The 11,134-nt window shown below is 45.2% G+C and overlaps 1 protein-coding gene across 2 annotated transcripts in view; it reads left to right on the top strand.

Annotated features, from left to right (window-relative positions):
• The first annotated feature begins 1,406 nt into the window (after positions 1–1,406).
• The window catches only part of PTPA (protein phosphatase 2 phosphatase activator), an 18,822-nt gene continuing 9,094 nt past the window's right edge, over positions 1,407–11,134 (top strand). Inside the window, exons 1-8 of one of the 2 annotated variants that reach the window (XM_083375378.1) lie at positions 1,407–1,524; positions 4,849–4,949; positions 5,181–5,267; positions 6,415–6,540; positions 7,035–7,152; positions 8,397–8,496; positions 8,971–9,095; positions 9,272–9,372. In XM_083375378.1, the coding sequence (XP_083231504.1) occupies positions 1,500–1,524; positions 4,849–4,949; positions 5,181–5,267; positions 6,415–6,540; positions 7,035–7,152; positions 8,397–8,496; positions 8,971–9,095; positions 9,272–9,372 (783 nt within the window). In that variant the 5' untranslated portion in view covers positions 1,407–1,499. Of the gene's footprint in view, positions 1,525–1,692; positions 1,706–4,848; positions 4,950–5,180; positions 5,268–6,414; positions 6,541–7,034; positions 7,153–8,396; positions 8,497–8,970; positions 9,096–9,271; positions 9,373–11,134 lie in introns of those variants that run through there. The other variant, XM_083375379.1, reaches the window with a different exon arrangement.

Raw genomic sequence — 11,134 nt, 5'->3', positions numbered from 1 at the left:
CAAAGTCCGCACCCTTGAAAGAATCAATATGACTCATTCATTAACCAAAGCCTGGCCACTCCAAACGGAATCAACCACAGGGCATAAACGATTTAAAGAGGCAATTGAGACAAACCCTGAGCATTTTTTTCCTGCAATGGCGATGTATATTGTCTTTGTATCTTAATGAAGGGCGGTTTATGCATTTTAAACACTGTGCCCAAAGGAACTCCCAATACTTTGCCAGCTCACTGCTTTTGCACCTTGGCAACTGTATGCTAAATGCCCCAATCTTACTGCTCTGGGCTCTGCACGGAATGAAGGAATAAGAACAAATGAAAGTCAAATTTATTTTAGCTTGGGATTAGAACAGCATGGACATGGTGGTGATACAATTTTTAAAAATGTGTTCTTGGAGAAAAAGCCAAATCCAAGGCTAAGGAATAAATCCATAACAAATAAATATTTGTTTGTTTCTTCAATTTCTGTAGTGCCTGTCTCAACTAATGATTGGGTGGCTTGCAAATTCAATAATCATACAATAAATATAATGCAAGTTAAAATAAATAGTATAGCATAGTATATTTGGCTATGATATAATGTAATGTAATGTATAATAGAATAGAATACAATATACAGTACAATACTATGCTATGCTTTAATATATTGTAACATGTTGTAATGCATTGCAATGTATTGTAATATACTTTTTTTGTCATAGAACGCCCAGAACGGAGATCCGGCACCTTTTTTGGATGGAACCTTGTACGGTAGGCAATAACTATACTATACTAATACTATACTACTGGTATACAATACAATACAATGCACAAACATAATATCAGTATAATAATATAAATTTGGGCTTCGCTGTCTTGGTTTATATATATATATATATATATATATATATATATATATATATATATATATATATATATATATATATATATATATATATATATATATATACACATATACATATACATATACATATACATATACATATACATATACATATACATATACATATACATATACATATACATATATATATACACATATATATATATATATACATATATATATATATATATATATATATATATATATATATATATATATATATATATATAAATGTAAGGAAAAATTATCAGCATCATTGGAGCGCCCTCTAGAGGCCAAACTAGTGTAACGTCTTAACTAGACAGGCGCACGTGGTGACGTCATGCGCTCGATGCAGTGCTGTATGTATAGAGAGGCAACCGTGGCCCCTCGGCCTTTTCTCCCTTTGTCGGCTTCGTTGCCCTTCGCCGACATGGCCGAAGGGACGTCGTCCATTGACGCCCTGGCCCCAGATGGCGTGCCCTTAACAAACATGGCCGCGGCGGCTTCTTCTTCGCGTCTTCCTATTCGCCGGCGGCGGCGTTGCCATTTTCCAAGATGACGGGCCGGCGGTCTCTCAGGCCCGTCAGGTGGTGAGAGTTGAAAGGCGGCGGCGGTTTCTCTTCAGTCCCGAGAAGATGGCCGAGAGCGAGCGACAGCCGGGTAAGGGCCAGCCCCGAGAAGAACCTGCCCACCCCCCGGCGGGGCAGGGCGGGGGAAGGCGACTTCGCCTCCCCTCCAAGAAGCAGAGCGGCCTACCTCGCAGGGTCGTCGTAACGCCCTCCCGCGTGCGCCAGGGGTCTCCGGGGGTCTTTTGCTCCTCTGGGGGAGGAGAATAAGAAAAGTAATGTGTGTGTGTGGGGGGGGGTCTTATCTCTAGGGGGCTTTGCTCCTTCTTTGGGGAGGGGGCAAGTCTCAGGCCTGGATGGGCTCATCCCATAATAATAAGGCTGGGAATTAGGGTTCCTGGCACACTCTGCCAGGTGTTCAGACTGGTTTTGGCGTTTTATTCACCCATCTATCCTTAATAGGCAGATGTGCATGTTTGAGGGGGTTACGGTTACAGGGAGTCCTCGACTTATGACCAAAACTGAGCCCCAAATTTTCTGTTGCTAAGGGAGACATTTGTTTAGTGAGTTTTGCCCCATTTCACAAACTTTTCTTGCCACGGTTGCTAAGTGTATCACTGCACTTGTTAAGTTAGTAACTGGGCTGCTAAGTAAATTCGGCTCCCCCGTTGACTTTGCTTGTCAGAAGGTCGCAAAAGGGGACAATGCGACCATCATAAATGTGAGTCAGTTGCCAAGTGTCTGAATTTCAATCGCCATGATCGTAGGGGTGCTGCAATGGTTACAAGTGTGAAAAATGGTCATGAATCACTGTTTTCAGTGTCATCGTAACTTTGAATGATCACTAAATGAATTGTTGTAATTCGAGGACTCTGTAAGCTGTTCGAAGCAAAGCTGCCTTTTGCAACTGACTGACAGGGACTGTGTCGATGCTGATAGTAGTCAAATGTCCAAATAATACATTATTACGTTTTGTAATGTTCAGACTGGATTTGCCATTTCACCTATTACTAAGCAACTGGATTAAGACAGATGTGGATGTTTGATGGGGTTGCAGATATCATTGCAGAATGTCAGCTGTTCCCAGCAAAGCCGCCTTTTGCAATTGACCGAGGGTGAATTCATCAATGCCGATGGGGTTCGGGTTTTCAAATAATAAATTATTATTATGGTTCTTCACACACCCAGACATTCAGACTTGATTTGGCGTTTTTGTCCACCTATGGAGTCCTTCCAAAGGACCTAAAACAGGCAGATGTTGTTCGATGGCATTACAGTGCAGGATGTAAAATGTTATAAATCAAGCTGCCTTTTGCAATTGACTGGTGAGGATTTTATCAGTGCTTGTGGTGTTCAAGTAGTGATTCAGTTGTTTTGGGATTGCACCAAAGGCGTTTATTGGTCCTGCCTTTGCTTTCTTTTGCCACAATCATTCTATTTCTATTTGCCAATCTTTGGGTTGGTTATCTTCTCCATTTCTTTCTGTCTCCAGGGACCATCTTTCTTATCAACAGTGGTGAAGCCTGGGGTATTATGTGACAGGCGCTTGTTTGTTTATTAGGGTTTGTTGCATAGTCAGCCAAATGCTTATTCAGGATTTGGATGTTTTGTCCACCTAGCAAATCCTTCCTAACAACCTGGGATGGTTAGCTGTTAATGTTTTAGAGTGTTACAGGTCTCATCCCAGGGTGTCAGTTATTTCCAGTCAAGCTGCCTTTTGCAATTGACCGATAAGGAAGATTACAAACGGTGGTCACATGGCCCCGAGACAATGCAACAGTCATAAATACATGCCAGTTGCCAAGTGACTACATTTTGAACGTAGTATTTTGGGATGATGGAGGGTAAGGGGGGCAAGATGCTTGAATTCTTATCTCCTTGAGTTATTTTTCCAGTTTCTTCCCAACTTGTCGGCTCTTGGGATACGAATAAATTGGCAGCAAATCAGCTGTCCTGCCCTTGAACTAAAATTGTGCGTATCTCAGCTGGGGCAGTTTTGGCCTCCATATTTATGAAATCTACTTCCAAGCATAACTCTTCATAACTTTGAAGCTTAAAATCTTCATTTCTGGAAAACCTCTGCGGTTTAATTGATTTCTTAGTAGCTTGAACTGACAGGAAACCTTTTAAACAGATGAATAGTGTGTCACATGTATAAACAAACGGCTGGTGGCTTTAATGTGGAAATTTCTAAAACCTCCAATCATTAAATGCTGTCTTGAGAGAGATGTGCTGTTTAATCTCTAAGGCTGTGTTGCATTAATCCCTAAAAAAAAAAAAGCAAAAGGGGTTCCTCACATCAAACCTTTTGGGTCGCATACAAAGTCTGAAGCATTTTTGCTTAATCGCATTCTTAAATTAATTTGGTATTGATCACTGCTTATATTAAGTAGGGTATTAGAGTGTCATATTGTTATATTCTATTTTGGTTGGTTTTGATACTCTGTGACCAGTAAGACAGGTAGTCCTCGATTTACGACCACAATGGAGCCCAAATTTATGTTATTAAGTGAGAAATTTGTTAAGTGAGCTTTGCCCCATTTTACAACTTTTCTGGCCACATTTTTATTTATTTATTTATTTGTTTGTTTTATATACCGCCCTTCTCCCGGAGGACTCAGGGCGGTGTACAGAGCAATAAAGTAAGAATACAATAAAGCAATAGAGTGAAAAATTTTTAAAACCCAAATCCATCAGGCCAGGCCAGCTTGTTGGAATAGATAAGTTTGTTAAGTGGGTCACTGTACCTGTTCAGTTAGTGACACGGTTGTTAAGTGAATGAGGCTTCCCCATTACTTTGCTTGTCAGAAGGTCGCAAAAGGGGATCACGTGACCTTGGGACATTGCAGTGGTCGTAAATATGAGTCAGTTGCCAAGGATCCAAATTTTGATCACATGACTACAAGGATGCTGCAATCCTTAAGTGTGAAAAATGGCCACAAGTCCCTTTTTTCTGTGTCGTTGTAACTTTGAACAGTCACTAAATGAAGTGCTGTAAGATGAGGACTACCTGTATACACATTCCTTCATGCTTTTAGAGCTATCAAAATTGGGGGCTTGCAGTGATTTCATTGGGTTTTCTCTCCTCTCCTTCTTAAGAAACCTAAAAGATTTTCTCGGTGAAATGCAACACTTATTTTCAAAAGTTCACTTGACTTCATCTGGACCCACACCGTCTGTCCGTTTATCTCTGCCTGCCTGCAGATTTAATCATCGGAACAGTTAAAAGCGAGGTTCCTGAGGGTTTTAACTCCACGGTGATAACAGTTAATCTCCTGCATTTATTGCCTCTTGACTGTATTTCCCTTGCATCTCACTGAGGCACAACTGAGAGACGGATTTAAAAATCTTCTAAAGAGATTTTCCTCCCCCTGACGGAAGTTGTAACTTTCAATTTGACTGCTTTTTCTTCTTCCAGACGCCTCTGAGGAGACACAGCTTCCTCCGTCCCAAAAGTTCATCATCCCTAAGAAGGAAATCAACATGGTTCCTGACATGGCCAAGTGGAAACGGTCGCAGGTACGGGTGAAAAGCTTTGCTTGGCACTATTTGGCTCGGGCAGTAGATGCAGAGTGAGTTTTGCCCCGGTTTATGACCTCTCTTGCCACAGTTGCCAGGTGAATCGCTGCAGTTGTTAAGTCAGTGACACGGTTGTTAACTTCGAACGGTCACTGAATGAACCGTTGTAAGCCGAGGACTTGCCCATACTGCTGGTTCTGACATTCTGCGAATGTGTGTATTTTTAAACAGGCGTATGCTGACTACATGGGCTTCATCCTCAGCTTGAATGAAGGAATCAAGGGGAAGAGGTTGACCTCAGAATATAAAGTCTCGGAGGTAGGCCTTGTTTTGCTCTCTGACTGAACGCAAAAGACCTACCTTGGAAGTCTTCTAGCCCACCTCCTGCTCATGGTAGGAATCGCACACCATCCCAGGCAAATGGTTCTCCAGTCTGTTTTTGAAAATCTCCAGTGATGGAGCACCCACAATTTCGTCTTTTCTTAAGCAAGTTGGGCAGACACTTCCAGTGTATCTGGTTTGACTACCAGCTGTTTAGAAAACTTACGTACACCTCACGGGGAAATGACTTTGTTTCCTAATTCAGAATGTGATTGCAAATTCAGATTAGAAATGGGTACCATATTTGGTGTTGGAGTGATCCAACGTAGAACAATTTCTGGTTCCTGATGGTTCAGCTTCCAGAAATATGCCGTTTATGAAATATTCAGACTGACCAGTTCTAGAGAAGAAAGAAAAGGAGAGATTCAAAACAAAAATGTAGGATTATGCATTTATAATTTATAAATGCAGCTAATAGCCCTGTTTTGCACATCTGTATTAAAAACAACGCACTGCTTAGAAAGCTTTTATCTCGATGGACATTAAGATTTATCCTGATGTGGTTGGAAGAAATTATGTGTCTCCTAAAATCTCAGGTTTGCCTTGAGATCCAAGGGAGGATTTCATACCTAAGGTAGGACTGGAAATCCCAGTTTCTTGGTTTCTAACCTAATATCTTCACCACCAGACCAAACGCGCTTCCCTTTCTTCCTTTCCTTGGAGGGAGGGAGGGGGAGAGAGAAAGAGAGAGAGAGAGAGAAACGGCAAGGATCTCAGCTGTAGGCAGACCAGAGAGCCGGATCAGCAGGCAAACCAATCTTGGCTGCTAATCCAACCACAGCAAAAATTGATTTAAGGAGAGATCACAGGTATCTGGGCTGCCCTGTTCCTGGGGAGGCTGGTGGAAACACCGAGGCAGCCACAGGCCTTTAGCAAAACGGGCTTTTGAACCGGTTGAAACAGGAGACGGTTCAGAAACTGGCTGTGTGTTTGGGCTCTGAGGGATAGTGCCCATTATCTTTGTGTGTGTTGTGACCAGAATTGCCCACAGCATTCCACGTGTGGCCTCTCTAGCATCTTATAAAGTGGTAAACGTGGCAAAACAGTGTGTGCCAATATGATGGCTGTATTTTCTTCCCGACAGCCCATTGAAAAGCTGGTCACGCTCCTCAACACGCTGGATCAGTGGATCGATGAGACGCCTCCAATGGATCAGCCGTCTCGCTTTGGGAACAAAGCTTTCCGGACGTGGTATGCGAAAGTGGACCAGGTAGGCTGGAGGGGAGCTGAAAGAGAGAGGGTCAGAAGTAAACCTGTCTTTGCTGGTCAGTTTAGGCCGAAGAGACTGCCAGAGTTGTAAAGGACACTTGCTCAGTGGCTCACGTGCAAAACAAAAGAAGTTTTTTTAAAAAAATCTGATTTGTTGTTGAGTGAGCTTATACACCTGGATTTTCAGTCCCGTGGCCAGCTTGCATTCTCTGAGGACAAATTTGGCAACTTTAAGACTTGTGGACTTCAGTTCCCAGAATTCCTCAGCCAGCCACACGATCCCTTGCCCAGCCTCCATTTCCTAGAATCCTTAGCCACAGGCAAATGCCATGAGAAGCAGTGCCGGGGGCTGAAGTCCACAACTCTGTAGTTCGCTTGGGGTTGGCTGCTGTGAATAATAGCTGGACAGGGCCCCCCGCTCGGCTTGTAGTTTTATTCTTTGGCTGGGATTGCAACGATGGGGTCTCTAATTGCTTGATTATGGCTAAACCGTAGGGGGCAGAGTCCTTGGTGGCAACTGTCGTCCCCAAACAGCAAGCCGAAGCCGTGCCCGAGGTGGCTGTGTACTTGAAAGAGTCCGTTGGCAACTCCACTCGCATCGACTATGGCACAGGTATCTATTTATTGATTTAAAACATTTATACAGCTGCCCATCTTCTAAGCCGCTGCTGAGCCGAAGAAGGACCTTTTGGAAAGCTAGTTTATCCTTTTTTTAAAAAAAAAATGCATGAAAAATTCAAGACTGCCAGAGAACCCGCAGTAAAGCCACAATCAGCCACCAGTCGGCACTCTCATCCTGGTTACCTTTAGCTCCAATTCCTGTTTTGTTCCTCGTACTTCGAAACTAAATCCCAATTTAGCTTGGAGGGAGCAGGAATCACCTGAGGTATTCACGCTCACCCACGCGCACAAAACTCACTTTCCCTTCTGTGCCTTTTTCGTAGCTCTTGCCCTAGACTACAATCCCCGTCATTTCCAGCCAGCCTGACCCACCAGTGGGCTTGTTGTTTCGTGTGACATCAAGCGAGAGAGCTAAAGCGAGGTTTAACCGCGTTGAGTGAAGCGTTTTTTGAGTTTTCTGGAAATGTTAAATTAGATTCGGAGGTTCACAGACCCAGATTAGCTCCATGTATTTGGACACATGCAGAGGCTCCGTAAATATATATATTTTTAAATTCTTTGTTACTAACTTTCAGAAGTGAATAATTAAAATACAAGGTTACAACTTGAAGGGAGCATAAGGAAAGTTTAAAAAGAGAACACAGATACAAAAGGAAAAACAAACAAAGACAACATGAAAATATTACTTCCAATCCTCTTCAGTACGGATGCAATTGTATAATAAAATAGGATCTGGCTGGGGAATTCTGGGAGTTGAACTCCCCGCCTCTTAGGGTTGCAGAGATTGAGAAACACACCGGTCACTCTCGTGCAGACAGAGAGTGGAATTCCTGGGGGGAAGCAGAAATGCCCAAAGCACCTTCTTTCTAAGGCGTTCTCAAAATAATGAGTTTTGAAAGAGTTCCAATCTCACCTGTGCCTCACCTGAGATGGCTTGAGTTCTCCGTAGCCCAAACAAGAGTGACTTTTTATTTTATTTTTTTAATTATTTATTTCAATCTCTTATTATTTTTTCCAAATAACTCAAGGTGGTGGACATACCTAATACTCCTTCCTCTTCCTCTTTTCCCCACACCAGCCCGGTGAGGTGGGTTCAGCTGAGAGAAGAACTGGCCCAAATTCACCCAGCCAGCTTTTATGACTAAAGCGGAACTAGAACTCGCCGTCTCCTGGCTTCTAGCCTTAACCAAACTGTCTCTTCATTCGTCATCCTGAGCATCTCCTTTCTCCCCACAGGCCACGAAGCGGCCTTTGCTGCCTTCCTTTGCTGCCTCTGTAAAATCGGCGTCCTCCGGGTGGACGACCAGCTGGCCATCGTCTTCAAAGTCTTCAACAGGTAAAGTCCACGCCTCTTAAAGCGGCCGAGGTTGACAGCACCGCTTTGGAACAAGTTCTCAGAGGGCTGATGCTGTTTTACTTCTGCACCCTCCCTCTTGGGCCCTTCTGCAAGGGGAGAGGCAGAAGATCTGCTTCCTGGGAAAGTGAGGAGGCCACCCCCGAAGGGTGAGCAGAGGACATAGAACAGTAGGGTTTTGAGGGACCTTGGAGGTCTTCTAGTCCAGCCCCCAGGCTCTGCCCACGTTACGGCTATGACTGAGATCCCAAATCCTCCCCAGATTCTCCCTCTGCTTCAGCTTCTGGTCACTCCATTGTTCCTCCCCATGGTGTGTGTGTGTGGGGGTGGTGGTGGTGGGGTGTTTCCGTGTGGAGGTTTGTTTTCTGGCTTTGTCGGGGTGTCAGTAGCAGACTGGGGTAATAAAAGGATGAGCTGCCGCTGGGTCAGGGCCCATCCAATTTTATTTGGTTTCAGGTACTTGGAAGTGATGCGGAAGCTGCAGAAAACCTATCGGATGGAGCCAGCTGGCAGTCAGGGGGTCTGGGGTCTGGACGACTTTCAGTTCCTCCCCTTCATTTGGGGAAGTTCCCAGTTGATTGGTAAGCAGGCATGTCCTCCGCCCCCCCTCCCTTTTCCTCTTCCTCTCTCTTTCCTTCTTCCTTTGCCTCCGTTGCTCTCTGGCTTTCCCCTCTTCCTGCTTCTCTCTTTCTCTTTTCCACTTCCGTGCTAAGCCGGAGCAGTAAATCTCCTCCAGGGTTTCACTTCCTGTTTTCAGATCACCCCAACCTGGAGCCGCGTCACTTTGTGGACGAGAAGGTGGTGAACGAGCAGCACAAGGACTACATGTTCCTCGAATGCATCCGGTTCATCACAGAGGTGAGGCTGGATTCCCGCCCGGCTTCCCGGTCCCTTTAGCCGGACTTTTGCCATGCAGCGGCAGGTCCTCGGTCTATGACTCCAAGGGTTCTGTTGCTAAGCGAGATAATGAAGTACGTTTGGCCCCATTTTATGACCTTCCTTGCCGGCTTGCCCACTGACTTTGCTCCTCAGAAGATGGCAAAAGGGAATCTCGTAAATATGAGTCAGTTGTTAAGTGTCTGAATTTTGATCGCGTGCCTCTGAGGACGCAGCAACGCTTGCAAAGAGGAGAAATGGGACTAAGCCACTTTTTCCAATGCTGCTATAACTTTGAAGGGTTACTAAACAAGTGGTTACACTTCAAGGACTCTGTCGTTTTGTATTCTGGAAGGACGCCGGATTTTTGCAGCAGCCTCGGAGAAACTCCTGGTGGGTTTCCCTTAAGCGTTCTTGCAGCTCCACCTAGCAATGGCGATGTCTCGATTTTATGAAAAAGGTTGGATTGCAGGAGCCCCACTTCTGCTTCTAAGCTGGGTTCAGTTTGGCCTTGTCTGCTTTGCCTGAGAAAGGTGGACCTGACTTTGTTTGGCGACTGTTCAAAGTGACAAATGTACAAAGTGATCTATGGCCGTTTTTCACACAACTGTTGCGGCATCCTCAGGGCCCTGTGGTCAAAATTTGGACTCTTGGCAACTGGCTCAGGTTTATGACGGTTGCAACGTCCCAGGGTCAGTGATCCCCTTTTGCGACCTTCTGACAGGAGCACCTTTGCTCTTTGGAGATCCCCGAAAGAGGGACCACGTTCAGCCCCTGTTGGGGGCACCGCAGTCCGCGCACGGCCTCCCTTCTCTCCCCCAGCGTAGGCTTCTGATTCCCAGGCAGCGCTCCTTTCTTCCCGCCCACGGCTTTGTTCCTTTGTTCAGCAAGAGCATCTCCCTGTCTCTTGTGGGGTTCCCCCCCCGCCCCATTTCCAAAGCAGGGCTCCACCACCCCTGGGTGGGGTGTGGCGTGGGGGGTCAGTGAACAGGCGCAAGTCTTGGGCCAGAAAACTATTGCCTTCCCACTCTCAAATTCCACGCCTGGAAAAAACCAGGAAGGGTTTAGCGTTCCTGCCTTTTTTTCCTCCCCCAAGTCCCAAACATGCAGTGCAGAGCTTTTAAAACTGTTTTATTAATTTTTTTCCCCTCTACACCCGCTTCTCGACCCCTACCCCCCTCCCCGGCTCCCTTCCCTCTCTCCCCAGTTTTCATCTTGCAGTAAGGATGGGCGGCTAATAAATTTTTACAAATCGATAAATAAATCCGGCTTCTAAATTTGGGGAAGTTTTGGGAAGGGCCAGCATCCGATTTCAGAATAACAGAATAATTTAATAGTTTAAATAAAGGAGCTGGGGCAGGGTGGGGGTTGAGGAGCGGGTGTTGAGGTGAAATGAAAGATTTTTTTAAAGCTTTGCTTTGCCGGTTTGGGGCTTGGGGGGGAAAAAAAAGGCAGGAATTGCTAAGCCCTTTTCCTGCCTGGAAGGGAAGCCACGGACAGGAAGGTGCTGGGCTCAGCTGCCTTCCCCCCTCCCCTTTTCCATCTCCTCTCCACCAATTTTTTTTTCCAACTGACAGAGGAACCATTTACAAAAGGCCGATTCTCTTGGGAATAGAGAGGCAGGAACGCAGCGTCTGTGAGTAATTTCCTGCTCAATATGGTTACCCTGACTCATTCTGTTCCCTTGGGGTCAGTGCAGGGCGCTCGCTCTCTCTCTCTCTCTCTCTCTTCTCTCTCTCTCTCT

The sequence above is a fragment of the Vipera ursinii genome (assembly GCF_947247035.1).
Source record: "Vipera ursinii genome assembly, chromosome: 16".
NCBI lineage: Eukaryota > Metazoa > Chordata > Lepidosauria > Squamata > Viperidae > Vipera > Vipera ursinii.
The sequence above is the reverse complement of the archived record's forward strand: the minus strand, read 5'-3'. Positions and strand labels throughout refer to the sequence as shown.